The sequence below is a fragment of the Amphiura filiformis genome, chromosome 5 (assembly GCF_039555335.1).
Source record: "Amphiura filiformis chromosome 5, Afil_fr2py, whole genome shotgun sequence".
Taxonomy (NCBI): Eukaryota; Metazoa; Echinodermata; class Ophiuroidea; order Amphilepidida; family Amphiuridae; genus Amphiura; species Amphiura filiformis.
The window spans coordinates 12,429,466-12,452,386 of NC_092632.1; the positions used below are offsets into that span (position 1 = coordinate 12,429,466).

At 34.7% G+C, this 22,921-nt stretch overlaps 1 protein-coding gene across 2 annotated transcripts in view; it reads right to left on the reverse strand.

Annotated features, from left to right (window-relative positions):
* Nucleotides 1-3,257: 3,257 nt before the first annotated feature.
* The window catches only part of LOC140152642 (reticulon-1-A-like), a 35,886-nt gene continuing 16,222 nt past the window's right edge, over nt 3,258-22,921 (reverse strand). For both annotated transcript variants that reach the window (XM_072175067.1, XM_072175066.1), the window contains 6 exons: nt 15,702-15,909; nt 14,846-14,984; nt 13,101-13,170; nt 12,330-12,376; nt 10,608-10,666; nt 3,258-8,673 (listed from right to left, as the gene is read on the reverse strand). In XM_072175067.1, the coding sequence (XP_072031168.1) occupies nt 8,631-8,673; nt 10,608-10,666; nt 12,330-12,376; nt 13,101-13,170; nt 14,846-14,984; nt 15,702-15,909 (566 nt within the window). In that variant the 3' untranslated portion in view covers nt 3,258-8,630. The remainder of the gene's footprint in view (nt 8,674-10,607; nt 10,667-12,329; nt 12,377-13,100; nt 13,171-14,845; nt 14,985-15,701; nt 15,910-22,921) is intronic.

Genomic DNA, 22,921 nt, shown 5'->3' on the forward strand with positions numbered 1-22,921 from the left:
CCAAAGTGACCAGATGGCACAAGGCCAACATAAACCCCAACCACATAAAATCTTACAGAATCCTACAATGACAATCTATGCGCATGCATCCCACATGAAGCCATGACGCGATCACCACAAGTCGTATCTATGTATGTTTTTATTGGCTGGGCCATCGAAGCACCAGTGGCTGGCTACCGGTGCTTGGCAAGTGAGGGTCTAAGGTTTGATTCCCAAGAATAGTCGCATCTTTCATTACGGGTGACCAGCACCGCATGAAATCTGCATATTGAAGTTGTACACAACTGCATATACACAGTGGTGTCCTGGCTTTATCTTCGTCAATAATTTTGCATTTCATGTTTTTCCTGGTTGGGTGTAATATAACCTGATTATTTATAAGTACAGAAAAAATTATCAGAACTCCTTTATTATATACCGGAAAGTAGTTTTTGTTTACCACTTGGTCCCTCGGTAATGTTTTTCCCAGGCCAGAATTATCAAAGAGGTTAAGTGTGTTGAGCGACCGACTCCCAGACGTGAATCCATGTGGTCATGTTCTCATTCTTTGGGGCGAATGAACAGTACTCTCTTTTAGTCGCTATGGTATTCTCTGTTTTCTTAGCTAAATATTTGTTGGTCTCTCGATGTTGTAGGATATGTAGGAGTATCGGAAATTACAATTTTAGTAACACTGTGTAAAACAACCATGCTAGCAGAAAATGCAGTTGACTGGGCCGATTTCTGTGTGAGTATTTCGTTCATCCAAGGTCCCCCTACGCTACTCTTATGTTTGAGTATGAGATTTTCAGCATATTGGTATTATTTTTGTGAAATTCAAGCCTTTAAAATTTTATTATGATATGTGACAAAAGTTCAAATTTGCATGTTAAATTTTTGTAATCTAACATATATTTACGAAAATAAAATTATTTCGAAAATTACCGCTTATTCAGTGCTTGGTGCATCAAAAAAAGGAGGGATTTTATGGGTGGTTACATTGAAATAGCGACAGTGGGCCAAAGATGTACCTCTGCACACTACATTTTTTAATTGGTTCAGATTTGACCACCCTAGATAACCAAAAAAAGCTTTTTAAGAAGCTATTTCCTTTGGGGTCCATTTCAACACCCTTCTCTTCTGGAAACTGACCGAGAGTTAAATGAACAAGTACGGCTCTTCTGTTCAAAGGACCAATGGCTTAACGTCCTCTATATCCAACTCTTAAATGCACCACAGAGAGAAATGTCTTGAATTTAATCTACAGACGTTACCAATTAAATTCTAGATCCATACCCCAGGAAGTTTTTACGGAGCCAACCTCCCCAGAATTCATGCCAAAGGCATTTTCATCATGAAATTGATATCGCGCTCTGTTATTCCAAAGATCGAACTTACACTACAAAGATCTGGAGCATTGAGCAACCAAATAATTCTAACTATGTTGGTACCAATTCTGCCATGTTTGCATGTCACTCATGGAGAGCATAATAGTGTACCTCCAGTTCAGATAATTTTGCTATGCACCCAGCATACATTGATTCAAAGTGCATTTTTGCTTGAAGTGCCAAAATGCACACAAAGCATGCAAACGCTCAAGCTTAAAATGCAAATTATTGTTAGATTTAGAGCTCTTGCCGGAAAAACACCGCAGTGCATTATTTCATGAGCCACAAACCAAACATTGCAGATTTACCATAGCGTTACACAGAGGACAAGTTTGAGTTGGTACTCTTTAGGTCTAATCTCTTTGGCTGGCATTGATAATAGCATTTGTGATGGTAGTTGCATGCTATGTCCTAAAAAGCTAAGATATGAATAAGCTTGATACCACACATTTCACATCAGCAAAGAATTACAATATAAGAGTACAAAATAAGTGTAGTTAAGTTTCAACAGTAACATTTATTACTGGGCAGATATCTGATCAAATACAACCTGCAAGATTTATAGAATAATTATACAAATTAACTACACAAAATGATTATTATTGTATCAATTCATAACAAACCAAAGTTTAAAATTTTCCAAAATTTTCAACACAATTGTTTCATTTTCTCAAAATAAAACTTTTACTGTACAGCATAACTTAACATAACACAAAAAAATCATATGATTTTTTTAATTTGTTTAGATACAAAACTACTTCACTGTTCAAATTTACAAAGACAAAGTCTAAAATACTTTTCACATCCTTTCTCCTTTCGTCAATCAAAAAAAACAGTCTTAGAAATCCTGGCAATCAAAAAAAAATCACAAAAACTGCTGAACATTAGTTTTGTAAAATTACAACCAAGTATCAATCATGAGATTGTTATATTGCAACACTTGACATCGATACAAATTTATAAATGACTTGAAGCTAGGGTACTATTATAGAACTACTGCAGCTTACAACTGTGACTATACTTCTATCAGTCACTGATGTAATGTTATTTTCATCCCCTACATTGTATAATACATTATGTATGTATGTATGTATACAAGTAGCTCGAGCATCCAAAGAACACAACTCATGAAAGGACTGGACAACAAAAGTGCTATTCCATTTGAATTCCATACCCCTATGGAAGACATGGACTCCCACACAGGGAGTGTATATTTCAAATGGAATCACCCATTCAGGTAACCCCATTTGAAATTCACACTCCCTGTGTGGAGATTAAGGACATGTCTTCAATATAGGGTGTATGTATTTCAAATGGAATGGCCCATTGGTTTGATACTTTAAGGTAAGATGCTTACATGTTACAATGTACACCTTCTTGGCATGAAGAGAATCAAGGTGAGGCACCTCCTATTTAAAAGCACAATGTACCAACAGTCTAGATTCCAACTGCTGTGCTACCCACATACACATGCTTACATCGTACATTAGGTTTGATAGAAGTATAAGTCAAGGTATGTGCCGGAACCAGCTAAGTACAAAAATGTTCAAAAATACACAAGATTTGCTTCAAAACTGAAGTTTGGCATTTGCACAGTTTGTAATAATCACTGGCTAGGTTGCTATTTTGACACCAAACTTAGCAGCTTTTATGTTGCTCTGGCCAGTGGTAATCATGATAAAACTTTTGTCCCATCAAAATTCTGCTCTGTAATATTGTTCCTCTTGCTTATTCTGACCATAACTAGAACTGTTTTATCTGATACAAACTCTACAGTAAGTAAAAGCACCTTTTATATTAGTATGTGTGTACATACACCACCTGTGCAATGCACATTCTTGCAATTTGTGAAGCATTTTACAGACCTCATTTAGCAATGGCAATATCATATTTTTCCATCCACCACCACCGCTACCGTCTCATTTTGTTTGGCATGTAAACAGTAAAAAAAGTTGCTGAATATAATAACCCACCCTTTTTCATTAAGTGCACATTTTTTATTAAGGTGGGTTACAATTGTAATTAAAGAGACCATAATATGAACTTCATTTTCAACTGGGACCTAATAGAACAAGGTATATCAAATGACTGTGGATGGTAGGAATATGTTTCCTTAAAAATTATCTGTCATTCTTACAATTTTCCTCCAATAGAAGGATGATGCAAGAAAGTCATCTTAGTTTTCAAGTCCAACGGATGAATCCACTGAAAGTCACACAATTATGCTCTCTTTATTCACAATTTATATATGAAATAATGGCCAATTATAAAACTTTTATTTTATTGATTAAGTTTTTACTTTATGTACAAAACATTGACTACAACTACATGCTACACCTATCGCTACTTACATTCAGTATTTGTAATCATTTTTGGTATTTTTAGTTCATTTACTGAACTTTTTTTTAAAACAAACAAAAAAACAGAAAAAAAAATATTATGAACAGGGGTGGTTTTCATGGTTCATGATATACACACATACATGTACACATAATACATCATCTGAATCTTAAAGACTTAGAAATAAACGATACAGCAATTATTAACGAATGAAACTTAAAATTAGCGAGTTGATAGGTAGAATATGCAATATCCCCTTTGCAGACCAGGAAACTGCAGAATCTAAGATGATTCATTTTATCAAAATTAACCATTCAATTAGTACTTGAAAACAAATTTCAGTTGTACGATTGCACTGCAGTTGTTATCACGGATTTAACATGTGAAGGGGTGACATATACCCAAGGGTGGTCCATTTAGTGACAAACTAGTCAAATCTACATCTTACAGGGAGCAAAGTCCTTCACCCGACTTTAAAAAGTGACCTCAACCTGAAAACTTGTTTACCGATCACCAAAAAAAAAAAAAGAGAAAAGAAAGGAAAAAAAAAAAAAAAGAAAAGAAAGGAAAAAAACAGTCTGTACAATTTTCCCAATGATTTAAAATATCATGCAAATTCTCATAACACATAGCAAATCTCCAAATCCAGCAAAAAATGCAATGATGGGTTCAGAGACTTTAAATGGTTTTGGGAACTTGCAATGTATTGACAATCTTTGAAATTAATCCTGAATTAATAAATATATAATATTATTTTTCCTATAATAGGGCAAAGTTGGTTTCTTGACAGTGTGGAGACATACAATCCCATTCTTCTATGACAATTCAGACCTATGTGTCTACGTCCATTTACGGAAAAGCACCACTTTCATGTTTGACTTTTGCATTGGTTGTATACCGAACCCAGTCAGATTCAAAGATTAGGTCAATCTGAAAAATTCTGTTATTACACTACGTCAAACAAACAAACATTCATTATTCTGAGTAGATACTGATTACTTAAAGACCAAATTTGATTTGCAGAAAATTTGCCTCAAATCTGAAATCCATAACATTGAAAGCTACCAGTTAATCTCTTTGAAAAGATATGGTAAGCTCTCTAGAAACACAACCGATTTTGAGATAAGCACACTTTTACACACAAACATTCTGTAAATACAAATTTTGGACTCAAAGTAAAGTAAACAAAAAAAACGTACATATTACATCATATTTTGACACATTTTTTATACTGCCACATTTTCCAATATAACTTGGTTCTGTACATCCATACAAGTTCACAAAAAAGTGCAATATATAATACAAGAATTTCTTACAGCGTCACACTATAACAAAAACAAATTGGTTTCAAAGATCAAAAGGAAAGAATTTCTTTTATACAGGCATTATTTTTCACCAAATATGAACATACCAAAAAGATAGGCTATGTGCAATAAAATGTACATCACTAGACTAATATTGATTAATGACTAGACAACTAATGACTAAACTGACTCCATAATACTGACTATGTGTTGCTGTCATCTAGTCTGTCTCCATGGTTACGTGCAGAAAAATTGGCGTCTTATTATCAAATTCACTGTGGATAGGCAAAATTGGCTTTGTTTTACTCAAGATGAAATGGCCCCTTAATAATGATCACTGTTTTCCTGTCAAAACATAAGCTAAAATAAGTTCCTGATTAACTTATTTGTAAACAGAAAGCTATTCTTTTGAATGTGCAAATATGTTTTGACTAGAAACAATGGGACTTATTACATAATTATTGGCAAAATAACAAAGATGCTGGTGCTTGCTTTACTTTTTAGCTAGCTATTAACTAGCTTTTCTTCAAAACAAGTAACAGGGTATACCACCATCCTGTGTATTTTCATCTATAAGAACAACAGTATTCCCACCAAAATGGGACTTCACTTTCAAAGCTGAAGAATTACTTTCCTCCTTTTTTAATCACCTTTTCATTGGTGAAGGCTTCCTAAATTGTGGTCCTTGTCAATATTTTATCAATATTTTGATCGTTAAAAGCAAAAGAGAGAAATGCAAAACAAAATCCATTTTCAGCTCTGTGGGATGTAGTCATGCCATATTCAAGTACCCATATCCACATGCCATTCTCTAAAATACAAATCCAAAAGCCATAGTCTTAACAACACCCTACCTGTTGCCTATGTGATCTACACCATCATTAAAGCACTACCAAGTGAGTTGGGCAGGTCAAGTATAGTTGCTTTCATCATTCTCTGTTGTTTGCTAATAAATAGCCATTTACTGTGATCATCCGATTTTGACTGAATACGTGGATGGGTCCTACTCATTGGGTTATACCCAGTCGTGCTCCACAAGATGTTAGCATGGGGCATTTGTATGTCTAACACCAACTTTGTGGCATTTTGCCAAGGACTTGAGTCATAGAAATTGAGCTATGAATCCACTTGATTGTCCCTTCGTCAAAGATGCCACTTGGACTTGGTGTTGTCAAAAATTCCTGAAAAATCCTGAAAATTCACTTTTCCCTATCCTTTTGCACAAGAAGGGTAGAGCAAAAATTTCCTGAAATCAGTGGATTTGTTTAAAATTTCCTGAAATCAGTAAATTTGTTTAAAATTTCCTGAAATCAGTAAATTTGTTTAAAATTTCCTGAAATCAGTTAATTTCCTGAAAAGTGACATCACTGCTTGTTGAGACTGAGTAGAAACCAAGGCTTCATATTCATAACTTGAGCTCACAGAGGGAATGATTTCACCTACTTATTAGTTAATAATCTTTACAACCTCATTCCTGCATGGATAGTATCAACATTAGGTTCTTGGGAACATATCTTTCTGGTTTAATTTCTAAAAAGTATGGTACATATGCAAATATAGAAAACATTTCAAATTGTTTATCATATTCCTGCAAAGAAGGTTATTTATAACATTACACATAATGTGATTTGGTAGTTTAACAATGTTTATTGAAAAAAATGCATAATACACTTATATGAACATTGATGCTGGTTACTGTGTCATGCACTAAACATGGATATTTCCTCCCACTATATGATATATAAATGCATGAAAAAGAAAATGTAAGAAAATGGCATTGTCGTTCATTAACTTCAATGATATATTGAAGACCTGTAATCGCTATAACTATCATGTCAATAATATACAGTATTTTTGGTACACTTTATGATATGGTATTATGTTAAGTTAGTTTTAAGTTTATACGGCCCTAAAAATACAACCTGTTATGCATGAATCAAATATGAATTGGATAATGTACAAATAAATTACAAATAACAAAAGTATTCCTACTTTGATAATAACAAAAGGATTCCTGTATCAAAGCTAAACATTAACATTGCACATCCATATTTGTATATGTATGTGTGTAGCTTTAAGTCTGTATACAGGATTCTGTAATTCTGCTCTCTTTATATTTTCCACCCTGGCAACATAGGCTACAGCAATTCAGATGTTTTTGCATATGCACAAACAACTTGGTAAAACTCCTATAAAATGGCACAATTTTTACGAATGGCAATTCTCTCAAGAATGGACTCTAATGAAAACCCACAGCTTTTTTGCATCAGTTAATCATGTATCCTGAAAACTTATTAGAAAACATGGGTTTTCTGCCACAATCGTCATTTGTTAGATCGCACCTGCAAAAACCCGACCAATCTCTCTGCTATTCAGATCAATGTGTCAATGTGTCATACATTGTTAGATTGTCATAGTATTACTGATTATCAGTCAACATGATATCTACTGTACAAAGTCATTGTACTGTATGCACACCTTCACCACCTGACACAAACAACCAGAGTATGTTAGTGCACTATGAATAACATGTACAAGATTGCCAACGTAATGACACACATATAGGGATAATACCAAATAACACTATAGCCAATGTATACCATGGGGGTCTGGAGCACACCGACATGTTTATCATCAGTAATAATAAATTACGTGAAAAACCAGGATGGCAATGTATCTTTCTACCCTGTGTGAAATGCCCTTTTAATGAGATGAGCACTCTGAAGTCAAAACAGGAAGCTGAGAAACCTCTTGAGAAAAGTCATCACCTTTTTAAAGTCATCACCTCTTTAAAGTCCTCAGACAGATTGCAAACTATGTTGGATATCAGCCAACCTCTTCTGTTACAAAGAGTTTGATGCTAATCATTTTGTTAACAGTACTGTATATTGCTTAACTCTTTGAGTAGCAGTTATATTGACAAGAATATAAGAGAATACATTAAGGATTTAATGCTGGACCTTCCGCTTTCAAGCAGCTCAACATTGGGAAATATTTCAGTTCTTTTCTATTCATAATCATGCATGTTCAACATTGCTGTCATTGACAAGGAATCAAACCTTTCATTCCATCCTCTCACTATCTTGGCTTGAGTTTTCTTTTGTTTGTGTTTAAACCTCATCACACTGATTTCATGTTTGCAATCTGTCCAGAAGACATACAGACACAAAACTTGTAACTAAATGTTTTTAATTAAAACTTACGAAAAAGAAAGGAAAAAGTACAAAATTGAATTCAATGCATAACAGGATTACATATTGCACCAAAATGGTCCATAAACATCCAACGGTCTATACCGTCTTTACCAATCATCCAACAATATGCGAGACTCCCGATTCAAAGAACACATTGGACCAAAAGAAGAGATACATAAGTCAATACATCAATGAATGTACAAATTGTTATCTTGTTTCCATTTATATTTTAAGCAATTTTTATTTATCATGGCTTGTGGACAGAACTTGACTGACTGAAGTTTTTTTTTTAAATCTTTGCACAGAGTGATGACCACACATTACATACACACACCAACCAACCAACCAACATCTTGGAGCAATGAAGCAGTAGTAGAGTTATCAGCCAGCTGCAAATTCAGGGAGTGGCCGGCTGCATGTTGTTTTTAGTCCTCTTTCTTCTTGAGCCATGGGATCTTGGTTTTGATACTGTAGGTAGTCAACAAAAATGAACAAAATGTATGAAAATTCATCTGTATCAATTGGTAGTCCATAATTCCATATATATCAAATTTAAACATTTGATCTGAATGCAAATATCTACTTCCAAAATTGTCAGCTGTTTTATAACTACAGCCTTCTTTGATGGAATGACCGCTATGACCTTCTTGAAATGTGACCTAATGATTCAAACTCACAACTCCCCTGTAAGTGTTTCATTTTCAAATGGAAAAGTATTGAGCATTCAGAAATTTCCAATGAAATTGAGTTTAAAAAAAAAAAAAAACCCCAATGTATCACAAGAGCCAGTATCTACATGTGATGTATATATTCTCTATCAGTTGAATATGGTCTAGACAGGCCATTACTGGTATTCAGATGAGGCAATCATAAAGGTAATAATATTGCAACTTTAAAAGGGCATACCAAATTCAAATGTAATGAGCAGTTAATTAAATTTATTGTTTTAATTGTTCAAAATTTGAAACATCAAAATCTTCAATTATAGTAAATTTCTACAATAGGCTCAATAATGTCCGGGCACCCGGTTTAAATTAGACTGCCAAATCTTGTTTTTTAAACGGTGTCACACTCAAAGAAGATATTTGATGTTGCTGTAGGAAATCGGAAAACAAGTTATTCCATTATAACAATTAAAACTGTGGTCGGTGCTGGTCGGCAGTAACCGGTACTCAGCCTGACCGACTGACACTCAAGGGAATTATGGGTCTTGCCCACCAGCACAAAAATGACAAATTGTCCTCAAAACAGCTGTCAAATGCCATTACCATCAAGTAATTGGCATTCTGATTCAATTTTCTCTTAATTTTAGCCGGCACTAAAATTTGGCTCGCTACAACCCTGCATGTCGTAATACCTATTTATTTTAAGCCATTATTTTTTGCCACTACCCTAGATTTATCTTTCCATTTCTTTAAAAAGAAAGAATGCATGGCTAATGAGTTAAATATACACAGAAAACTATCCTGCAGACTCAGTTCATACCATTTTAATCATCAAGAGGGAGTCTCCTGTCTGTCATTCATGTAAATTACAGATTATATCAGTGCGTAACCATGTCTACTACATAAACCGTTGCCTCGTACTTCACAGGTGCTTTAAGAGTAGGAGGTGAGAATTTAACAACAATATCAATTTATTTTAAAAACAATTCAAGCCAAGCTGACTCACTTGTGATCAGGTAAACACATCACAAAAAGTTAACCACAAATCTTGAGTTATAAAGGGTATTTATTTTACCACCTATGGAAGACTTGACTTTAATCTCCCATACAGGGAGTGTAGATTTCAAATAGAATTACCCATTCAGATAGCCTCATTTGAAATTCTCAATTGAGGTCATGTCTTCCATAGGGGGTGTCTGGAATAGCCCATTTTAGCACCCCTGTGGACATTCTTAATCTTGAACTGTTTAGGCATCCCAATCTAGTGCTTTTGTAGCAGATCATTGGGTGGAATATTTAAATCTGAAATAATCTCATCATACCAGGAGTTATTATCAATTGCCTCCAGATATTTTTAACTAACGAATAAAAAGAAATATTTATTGGTGTATTTCTTTTAAAACTTTCCCCTGAAATTTAATTCCAGGAACAAGTCTGCCCCAAAAAGCAGATTGACCATCAATGTTTTGCCAGTTTGTTTGAAAGAATGTTGTCATGCCTTACTATGATGTCAAGAAACAAATTGTTTTTCCCCACAGATGGTCCTCTCCCACACTGAATAGCCTAGTGAGGCACACAACTGATTAATTGTGACATGTCTCTGCTAGACTTCCTCTTGAGCTAACCTCGTCATGACCATTCCATTCAAGCACCGGTGTGTTGGTTTCTTATTGAGTTCTCTACCCTAAAACACCGACAATATATGCATTGTCTGGAAGCTGTGGTTTTATTACTTACGTAGTCATTTTTTCATTGATTTGTGTCTGTGCCTTACCAACTGCCTCATCAATCTGGGTCTGTCAAACAAAATATTATCAAGAGGATATGAGACAATTAGCATTGAATCAACTTCCAACACAAGGCAACTGACATACACTGTACGAGACTTTCAATATAGTGACAAGCTCATCACAAATTACTATAACCATGTAGGCTCCCTATTCCACTCATTCCCCCAATCTGATTTCTGTCAAATGTTACTTTCACACCTGGGTATTTCTACAAATGTAAAGAAAATTTTAATTCCATGCTTCACATAATTTATACAAAAACGTGATTTCCCAAAATGTGTAGTATCTAGATAATACTGATTTCAACATTCCCTGTTACACCCACGCTGTCAAACAGATGCTCAATATAGAAACATTAGAGACAGGCAGGGCAAACCCCTCAGCTCAACCAAATGCGTCACTGATGACACAATAAAATATATAGGCCATGTCTGTCAAATTGGCACAATAAGAGTCAACAAGTCTGTATCTATTGTGTAAAGACAAATATGCATGAATCCAATTCCTATCTTAGCTAAGCTTCTCATCAGTAATATCTCAACCTTCCTGCAGTAAGATTTCAATGCTCAGTAGATCTATAGTTTTCTAGTCTAGTCCTACCTGTATATTGAGTGGGTGGGAAGCAGATGGAATAAATGATGAGTGCATTATTCCCTATACTCTCCATGTCATGTTTATGAGCAAATTTGGGGTAATCCTTCCAGCACCTTTTTATATCCATTTTTCATCAACAATAAATGATGAGTGCATTATTCCCTATACTCTCCATGTCATGTTTATGAGCAAATTTGGGGTAATCCTTCCAGCACCTTTTTATATCCATTTTTCATCAACTATCTCCTACTGTTTTGCAGCTTTGATATGTTAAGCATAATTTGCATCATTCCAATTTTACTCCATTTTGATATTTTTTACCAATTTCCTTCATCATATCCTATGTTTTTATTTGAGTAAACAGGGGGGTTGCCACAATTTCTGCCCTAATCATAGGTCAACTAACTCAAAAGTCACCCAAGTTTTCTCATAAAGCAATGTGCGATTTGCCCTATTGTAAATTATACCAATGGTGTACTTAAACACCCTGTGCAAGACTAAGCCTGAAGTGCATCAATTACATATGTGTTGTTTGCTTGATTAAAATTTAAGTTTTTATATAAACGTCGGGAATCTCCCGAGTTTTTTCTCCAACTGTCAGACACACTGATAATATTATAGTACCATGAAAAATCTTAGTCTATAGTCGTGTGAACCCCTGACTATGCATCTCTTGCTATGTGTCTTATACATCTTATTTAAGCATCCTTTTGTGAATCTATGTGATGTTTATTTAGCTGATCTAGATGGATCATACACAAATTGACAACATTATAGGATTAGGTTAAGCGATGGAACCTAATACCTTTTGGTGTTTTTTCCCCTCGTTTGTTCCGCTCAAAATTAACAGAAGACATTTACTTCTGATACTAAAACCTAACATTTGTGACAAAAAATCTATTTTTATGGAAATTGCACACTATGGCTTTGATCATTGGTTTCTATGGGACAGGAAAATTACCGGAACTCACAGGACCCAATGTTGAAAATGTTCAAAAGATGTGGGGAAGTCACCTAATTGGGCTACTAAGTTGCAACCCTTGTGAATAAACTGTCATGAATACAAGCCACTTACCTGATATTTTTCATAGACAATTGGGAAAGAGAATAGTGAGATGAATGCTGCAAGAAACAACAGATACACAGTTTTGTTATCCTCCGAGGTTTGATTCAAACTGAAGTTGATAACGTGTTTTTTACATACATGTACCGTATAGCTAGAAATATTTACAGTATCTATATTTTCACTCCTGTTGTTGTTACTTTAATGGCAGTAAATTAAAATGCTACAGAAATATTACTACACTGAAGGGTTCAAAGTATGTCTTTGAAACCACAAATAAAATATAAAACACAAAATTGCTCAAAACCGCAGAAATCATGAAAATTAATACCAGAAATATATCTCACTATAGCCTAGAATTGGCTATTTTTAATATCAGAGTCTTCGTTCAATTACATTCGCATGTGTCAGAGCTGTTCAAAGGAACCTTTCTAGAAATAACAAAATGCTCTTGACATGTTTTAAACAAATTTATCATGTGAGAAATAGTTTACTGATCAATATTTTTTGTTTCTGTTTTAAACCATATCTTGCATATATATTTTCATATTATTTTATAGATACATGTACGATTAATTGTTTGTAAGGTTTGCCTTGTTTTGAGTTTTGATAATTTCAAGTTTTCTACATTACCTACACACTTCGGAAACAGTTTCACATACTAAATTTTGTACAAGCTTAGAAGAACGTGAAAAGCATGAACATTTATACCCTGGGGCTTGTGAAGCATGAAAACTTCTTTTCCAGTTGATTTAGACTGATCTGAATGCATTGTTAACTTACCTAAAATGATGAGTGTAAGCCCATTAAACCATGCACCAACGTATGTCAACAACCACAAAACAACTGCAAACTGTAGTAAACAAATTAAAGCAAATTATACACATGTCTGATTGGAATAATTAGTGTTGTAGAGCTAGTAATTATCTCTACAACTCTAGTGGGATAGCACACAACATATGTGACACAATCTGACCCAACCTGGCCAAAGGAGGCAAGGTATCATCATCACCAACTTTCTTCTGCATTTTATTGCTTTACTACCTATTTTTGCATGTACCGTATTGGTCCGAGTATAGTCCCACCCGTTTTTTAGGTGGACATTTTTCACAATTGGGGGGTGGGATAATACTCGAATTTCAAAAAAAAAAAAAAAAAAAAAAAAAAAAAAAAAAATTAAGTTATTTATTTCAGTTTTGGAGTGTCCCTGGACCTAGACCTGAATGCTAGGGTCATTCATGGTTGACCTAAAAAAAAAAAAAATTCAAGATATTTTGTATTTTAAATATGAAAATTGATAATTTGTATTCATGTCATACTCTATTAATGATATCAAAATGCATTGAATTTTTTTTTTTTACAATTTCTGGAATTTTTCGAAAATGGTCGTGTGCGACTATACTCGAACGTGGGACTATACTCGGACGAATACGGTAATTCAATTTCACAATTGCCACCTTAAACCTGGTTGGATCATTTCACATACAATATATTGCAGTGAATAATGCATTGTACCATAATACCCTCCTTGGGGTTCAAGAAGCATAATGTAACCCCCATCCTATTTCAAATGACAGATAACTTCTTCCATCTCAAGGTCTCTCAACATGCCCACTAGTAAAATAATGCATTACATGAATGCTACATGTGACATTGCATAGAAATAAACTAATGAGGTTCTATAACTCTGTGCTTGAAGTAACAAAAGCCATTATTACCATTTTCTTCTTTCTATTTCTTTTTTTTCTTCATTTTTTAACAGGGAAACTGAAACCATCTTGACTACCAAAACTAGACATTTGCACATTATTATGAAGGGCATTGGGTGCTAAACAAGTGGATTTAAGTGAGCTGGTTAATCCCATGTGTCTCACAATTCTGTTAGCACTCAAGATACTAATTATGTTCTGCAATTAACAATCAATGGGCATAGGCAATGAATTGGCAACAAGTTGAGATTTTGCCAGCACTGATTGTTCTCCTAAAGTTTGACATTCAACATTAAACAAGCTACAGTAGCTCTCTAGAGGCTCAATGAGATCAAATATACATGTGTTGCTATATGACCTTCATTTAGGAATCTGATCTATTTCTGAGTTGAATAAACCAACAACTATACATACATGTAGAGTTGTTTTTGTACACATACATGTAAAATTTAGTACCTGTTAATTTTCCCATCACAGGGGAGACCTCCCCATCCAAAATGACAGGTGGCTAGCCAACACACTGCTTTAAGGGCCGCATCTTTCCTTAGTTGGATCATACACTTTGCACCTATTATTATCCCAATCTTATTAGCATTTTCCAGGGCTGGAAAAAAATCCCAGCAACATAAACTCAACATTTCCCTCTAGAGCAGACAGGATTTCCATTCAGTTTGTTATAATGTATTTCCCTCTAAACTCTTAACATTTCCCAGGAATGGGGTTCCCAAATTCCCCACCTTATCCAGACCTGGCATTTTCTACAATTGTCAAGATAAGTCATATCCTATGAAAATATCTGTTTGTTCACCCTCTACTCACCTTGATAGAATCTACCAAGTCTTCCACAAGTAGCAGATGTCGCAGACAGCGCAAATGAGCATTGATCTTCTCCACCGCCTTGGATGAGTAGCATTCCACTTGATCTTTGTTAAGGGTAAGATCCATGTCCAAATAAGCTCTGTCAAAACAACAAATCATCATCATTAGCACAATGACTTATCAATTTTGTTGGTAAAAAAAATCTGTTTGAGCAGAAGTAACATTTGGCTTCAAAACTGATCAATGGATTCAATATTCTTGAGTCGAAAAGCATGGATACCAGGATATGGCATGTTGATGAGTTTGTTTCTATCAATCGTAATATGGTATTGACATCAAGCAGACACACACACACACACACACTATTCATGTCCTAATAGGATTGTAATGCGATCACAAGCAACAAGGGGAAACCTCTTCTGTGACCACATTCACAAATTTCACTGGTTTCATGCTCTCCTGAGTATTAGTGCAAGGTTCCTTGTTTGATAAATGCTTGAAATGAAATTTTGTGCAAAGTCTAACTCTCTCTTTTTAAACATTGTTGCTGCACAACATTTAATCCACACAATTGCATGTAGCACATTTTGGATCATTACATATCCAAATTATTGAAATAGTCAAACTATTCAAGAGCCATGTTTGGCCCCTGCGTCTGACGTTTTCTGGGCTCTTAGCCTCTTAGTAATACATGTAGCATGATTTTCATTGTTGTTCAGACCCAGACTGAAGAACAAGGGATACCCTACATGTAGCTGCAATATTAAAATCCCATCTAAATGAGTTTTGATCCCAAAGAAACACTTTGCTTTTTATATATTCAATTAACATTCAGACAAGTCCACATGTATCTTACTTGAAAGGATTGCCATCTCCCGTTTTCTGCACAGCTTGCATGACAGACTTGTAAACACGGAAACTAATGGTAACAGTCATGGCCGCCAAGAGTAAATAAGCCACCACACTGATGAACGAGCATAAGCTTAACGCAATAAGGACAAACAGGATACCACCGAATACTACACCAGACTTCTTCACATCTCGCCAGTACAGAAGGTCCACCACTATAAGAGAAAGTTAAGAAAATTATATTGGATAATCTTTTTGATAGTAAGTGATATACAGTAAACAAATTCAGACTGGGATATTAGAGCCTATAACAAAGCTGGTCATATCACTTTACAAGGTATTCTTGAAACAATATTCATCAAGCTACAATGTACCCTCACAAAAAAGTGATTCAGATCTTTCTTTATCAATCACAGATACTAAAGGTGACACTAGTAGTCTTATTTTTTTGTTTACTTCCTTCATCGCCACAGCCAAATTCAATTGTCTGCACGTGCAAAGCGGTTCATGACCGCTAGAGACGGAACACATGCAATTTGGCAGCTTCCTGTGACATCAGTATTAGCGCCTGATAATGCCAAGTCTAACGTATTCTGGAGCTTTGTAATCAAATTTGTACGCCTAACAGGGCTGTGGCTTCAATAACAAACAAGCGATGAGCTAATAACTGATGAATATTGCATCGTTAGTGAAGTGATATGATTTAAAGATTGGGTTTGTAGTCAGTTGATCTGTGACATCTGTGTACAGAACAAAAGGAATATATATGCAGATTATCATTGGTGATAAAAGTGACTGGGTCGTGCAACTTGTGTTTGAGCTAGCTATATTACATATCACAAAGGCACACCCTAAGCTACTAAAGCTAGCTAATCCACACAAGGTGCCCGCATACCATCAAAACAGTATTCACTACTATCTATCTACTCAAGTTGTTTGCTACAAGCGTATAATGTATCTCAAGATACTTGCATGTCTTCAAGTTATTTAGTCTAGATCGTTGTTAAGAGCCCTGGGGAGTCCCCAATTTCTGTGACGTTTTCTACTTGCCAGTGCGCAATACCTGTTATTGATATGGTTTCCTATATAACCTAGATGTGTATTTCTTGAAGGACTAAGGAGCTTTGCTTCCATATGTTGCTGCATTGCCCCTTTAACATACATTTTTAGGAGCTCTAGAGATTGTAATATGTAACATTTAATCTGTTTATTGCTAATTACAGAATGAAAGCTGTAGAACTCACAATGAAGATAAATCCTACTTCTATACTAAACTTCTTTTCTATCAGCTTTGCTGTTAAAATGGTTTCAGAATTTATTTAAGAATTGTATGTTGCAGTTATTCATCACTACAGATATAGTTGTATGTTAGAAAGAAAATAATGTCAAATAAATGTACATATACTTGAATTGGATAGATCAACACAATCTAAATATATTCACGTCTGATGCTATCTTGTACATACAACAGAACTGATGAGGTGAAAATGAAAACAACTGATGAGGGCTCATGATATGCATGACAACATGCAACTATCTTGAAACATGGGAAAGGTCTACATTTTATGTTATTAGGTTCCAGGTAGTTGGGAATATCTATTATCACGAATATCATCAACAGTGGGTACACACCATGCACAAAATGTGTAAGAATGATCGAGATTGTTGCTTTTTCACTTCAAAATACTTGAAATTATCATGCATATCAAGGTAGCATAATTTGCATATATCAGTAAGATGAGATGCTGGATTGTCTGGTAGGATATGAATAATTAATATGACTATATAGTGAAATGATATCACAATGAATGTGACTTCAAACAGCTGATAGAATTGGAAAATATTTGCTAGAAATGTGAACTAAAAAAGTGAGAATAGATTATAGTTAATGTAGTACAGTAAACACATCACAAGTACAAATGTGAATGCAAACACATGATAGAACTAAAGAAAGGAACAATAAACAGTGAATATAATTTTAATTCTATAAGTATGAATTTAACATTCAAGAGAGAGGATTGAAGCATCTGAATGTTCACATGAGACAAGCTATGGTTGGAATAGGTAGATAGCAGCACATGATTTGATCAAACTTGTGGATCAATGTATATGCATTTTTATCGCTTATTTTCTTTCTTTGTGTTCCATGTATTAACATGTCCCTATAATTTTCTATTTGAAGTGTATTATAAAATACTAACATTGAAGTGATAGGATTAAGGTCTGAATGCCCACATGAGTTATGCTGGGACAGCCTTAAGGTGGCACTACACCCATGTGGTAAATTTGTGACTATTTTTGCATTTTTCTTAGAAATTAAGTACACACTGGTAACAAAAGTTATGTATATTATTGGGGCAAGGTATCCAATTACTACACTGAAATTTCAGTGACTCAAGACAAGCGGTTCAGTATATATGATAGGAAACGAGGTACATCCTAGCGGTACCTTATTTCTGATCATAAATAACAAACCGCTTGTCTTGGGTCACTGAAATTCCAGTGTAGTAATTGGATTCCTTGCCCCTATAATATACATAACTTTTGTTACCACTGTGTTATTAGTTTTTGAGAAAAATGCAAAAATAGACACAATATTTATCGAGGGGTGTAGTACCCCCTTAACATGTTATTTGATCAACCTTGTAAATCTATATGTACATTGTATGCATTTTGCTTGCTTGTTTGCTTTCTTTGTGTTCTATGTATATTGTATATTAACATGTCCTTCTACAAGTACTTGAACAACCTGCAAATCCCTTTGTAAAGCCAGGGGGATAAAAAAATATGTGGTTATTTATCCACCTACATCTAATACCAAAAGCCAAACGGTCTATTTGCAGACTATCTGTGTTCAACTATTATTATTTCTCCACATTTGACCTCAAATTTTGGAGTATGAGAGTTTGTACCCAAAACATCCAAAGGTCATTCTTTGCTTGTAAAAGCATATTGAGGTTAAAGAACAGTGCCCCAACATATGAGCATGTACTGTCGACCTGACCTTAATATCAAAATTAAACTATCACACATAATAAATAATGCAAACATCCTACTTGAGTTCACTCATCCCTAAATACTTGAAACAACCTAATTACTTATTCACTGTGTGATGTATTCACGCACTGTTATGATGCAATTATAGCCTATAGGTCAATATCCATCATACAAAGATGCGATCAATAACAATGTCATGAATCACATAGTACATCTACATCAGAGCCTAAACTAAAATGGCTGCTACATTGGGCTACACATTCATCCCATGGAAGACATGACCTTAATATTCCATGCAGGGAGTGTGGTTTGCATGTCTTCCCAGAGAAGATGGGTGCATGGATTTCAATTGTAGTACATATTAAATCCTCACAGTCATTATGCCTGGGTGACATGAAATGTTTTTAAGAACTGTGGGAGTGAGACCAAATTGATAATTTGTTGCACCTATCAAAATGCAGTATGGATTGGACATAGAAAACAAAAATGCTTTCACCCATTTTATTTGTTTTTTCCCAATTCACATTAATTTGTACTGCTTTCCTAACCTATGGATTATGGAACTATGGATTTGAAATGGGGAGGTCATCATGCACAATGTGCCATAGCTATGTCATACATGTTTAATTTCAGCTAAAATTCGGGCTATCTGTAGCTACAATTCTAGGCAGCATTACTATTTAATTTTGTCATGATTAACCAGAGTAATAGCTCCATCATGCCACCATTACAGCTGCACATTTTGTGCTTAATCATAAATAATTAATTGGATTACTTCCATTATTAATATGGAGGATGCTGTGTAGCCTCCGGGAGAAATAATTTTCTCTCCATGGCTTATTTTGCGATTTTATTTTAAGGATGCGATCAAGCTTTAATGATATGCATGTATGTTTACTTAGGCTATAAAAATAGGTTGAGCAATTATTGATTAACTGAAAAATACTGGAGAACACAAAACTAACTAAGTGAAAGATTTCATCACTCAAAAATACATATTTCGATGTACTTGCAATTTAAATTGAAAGCAATAAATGTTTCATTGCTTAAAAAACATCCTTGATAAATTGTGTAAACTAATTTAAGGGTTGTAATTCAATCGAGTTGCTTATGAATATGATAGTCTGTACAGTAGCAATGAGTATTCATAGTTCATATGGTAAACATCACTGTGCTATCTACTGAAGATAGATCCTGTGCAACATTCCATGCTTGAAAATAAATAGCTGTCAATATTACGACTGGTTCCAGATTTGTCAGCCATGGTGAACATGTGCTGATTACATTGTGTGAACTTCTGTTTAAATGTGTCTGTGCATGTACATCTGTCATTTATAGGATAGGAAAGTATGAGGGTCACAAATCATGAACCACAACAATACTAGTATGCATGAAATAACATTCATATTGAACACTGGATAGGTCTCACATGCACCTGTCTTCAGTAGATAGCACTTCACAACCTGCCTTGAACCTGCTATCTTCAGTAGATAGCAAACAGTGCTTAGTTAATACCTATTAACTTATCATGTATACTCTGAGTGACCTGGTAGTCTAGCTAGTATTTATCACTGTGACCAGACACTGCGGACCTCGGTTGGAGGTAAATTCTAATGGCTTTGGTTTGCGACTTGCAACACTATCAGTGTCAGGTTGGCTTTTCATTTCTACATAGTGTGAAACATTTAATTTCCACTGCAAGCTCACTTTCACAAGTGTATATTTGTGAAAGAGGCCACACACATAATTTCACAGTGTCTGTACTCTGTATTATCGTAACTAAACCTTCAAAGGGAGAGTTACATTGACTGGAAACATTCAATCCCTGCTTTAATGCTTGTCAAATTTTAATGCTTACAAAAGTGCCGCCGCATATATATGTTTTTTTGTTTCACAGTAATTGCATCAACATGGAGGATGTGATTGATGACCGTCATGAGGATCCCATCACTAGTGTCTGTGTACAATGGGTCTATGATGTGTAGTACATTATATGAATGGGATGGAGGATAACCTAGCAAATGCCCCTCATTTACCATGAGTGGATTCACATTTCCCATTATAATAGTTATTCTATCTTCTATACATGCTGAATAATGATGTATTGTTTCCATTACTATTTTATTTATTAAAAACAAGAATGAGAAAAATGACTCTCATCCTGACTACAGTTTTCAGTAAGTGTGTTGACAAACTTCAAATGTGAGTAAGTTAACCAAGTAAACAATGTCACGTTTTGGGCACAAGAGAACACATAAATGCTATTTTGACTCAAAAACACAACATCCACTTAAGTGACTACACAAACCTTTCACTACAACACATTATCACCAATGGATTAATATGAAATACATGTAGTTCTATGCAGGCATTCAAGTTCTTGTTCACCTGTGTGAGCTTGGATTTTGCAACATTCCAAAATTTATTGGTTACCATTGACTTTTCGCAAATTTCAATCCTGTATTTGTAAATTTGATACATTTCCTTGAAATAATTTTTTAAAGAAAATTGCTCCCAAACCAAGCAACTTGAGGGCATATTCTTCATGGGAAGAATGTACCAAGTTTCTATGCTTTCGTGGAAAACTCTAGAAATGGATTTCTGTCAAGTCTGCATGTTATAATTTTATCAATGGTGAAAAGAGCAAACTAATTTGGCAACAGCATGGAATGAACTGAGAATCAAAATTGCCCTTTAGAACTGAACAAAAACATTGTATTTATTATACATAACTTTATGAAAACATCTACCATTAATACACATCACATCAATACACCAATATATTTATCAACACTAGTCTCCACAGCAGCCAGTTTGGTTCCGCTCCCTCCACACAAACAGTCTGCCAATGATCACTTGAACTGGTCCTTTTTGATTCGCTAACGGTTTTCTGCCGACGTCACCCAGCTTGACGTCAAACAAAGCTTTCAATTGGTCGATCGGCTAGACGGCTACTTTATTATTCATGAGCAAGTTTGACCCGCCATCTCGCCAGCTTGACTGAGGTCAATCAAGTTCCCGTATGTACAGCTCTACGGCTACAATCGTGTAGCTAATCAGAAACGGCGTTATAAGTGGCAATTGGCAGACTGTTTGTGTGGAGGGAGCGTAACCAAACTGGCTGCGGAGGAGACTATATCAACACATGCACTACTTTCAACTGAACATTTTGATCACTTCACTAATTGTTTTCTTGCTGTAAACTAAGGTGGGGTTAGCATCATTGCAGCACACTGAATGTTTTCTTGGGTCGTATCCAGAAACTGGTAGATTTTACATGCAGGTCCCTGGAAGGTCTTTTTTTTTCTTTTCCATTGTGATTCTTTGGAAAGAGGAAGACTACATATTGACATTATCTTGACCCCATTGCTTGGAACGAAAATGTGTTTATGAGACCCCAGATCCTGACATTCTGAAGAATTTTTTGTTTGCACCTCTGGATACGCCCATATTTTCCAATAATGTGATGGGTGAATAAATAGAAGTAAATAACACAAACTCTTGTTAACTGAACCATTAATATGCAAAATAATTGATGGGTTCTCAAATCATTGTGGATAGGGGTAAATATTCAAATCATTGGATGTAATTACTCCAATCAATTAAAAATTCAATTAATTCTAGGGTTGATGTACTGTAATGTGTCACCATTCCAAAATGTCCATCTGACTCGAAATGTTTACGAAAATAATATTTACCCCTGTAATTTGATGGTTAAAATAAAACTTTATAATAATTTTTCCATGTAAAACCAGTAGAATTTGGAAATGTCCAATTTTTATTTGTAAAATTTACATATGAACGATAACACATTAATTTGCCTTTTTCAAGTTGTTGAAAACTTGTATTTAATTTATAAACTGGTTGTGCATGAAGATCTATGGTGCAAAATATTTCAAAACACAGATAAATTTTTCACCAACCCTTATTTCCTGTTTTATTTGTGTGTGCGGCAGAAGAATAACAAAGAATAGAGCAAAATATCTGAATATAACACATTTCATGCATTAAAAACACTTCTTGTCAATTTTACAAAACTATGCAGCTCAGAGTTATTTTACAAATTGATTTTACAAAATTTAAAAACATCAATTATTTCTTTACACAATTTACCAAATTTAACACTATGTTTGAATATGATATACTTATCTTTTTACACATCTGAAAGACAAAAATTATTTGTAAAAGAGTAACATTGAACACACATACCACAAACAAATAACACACACA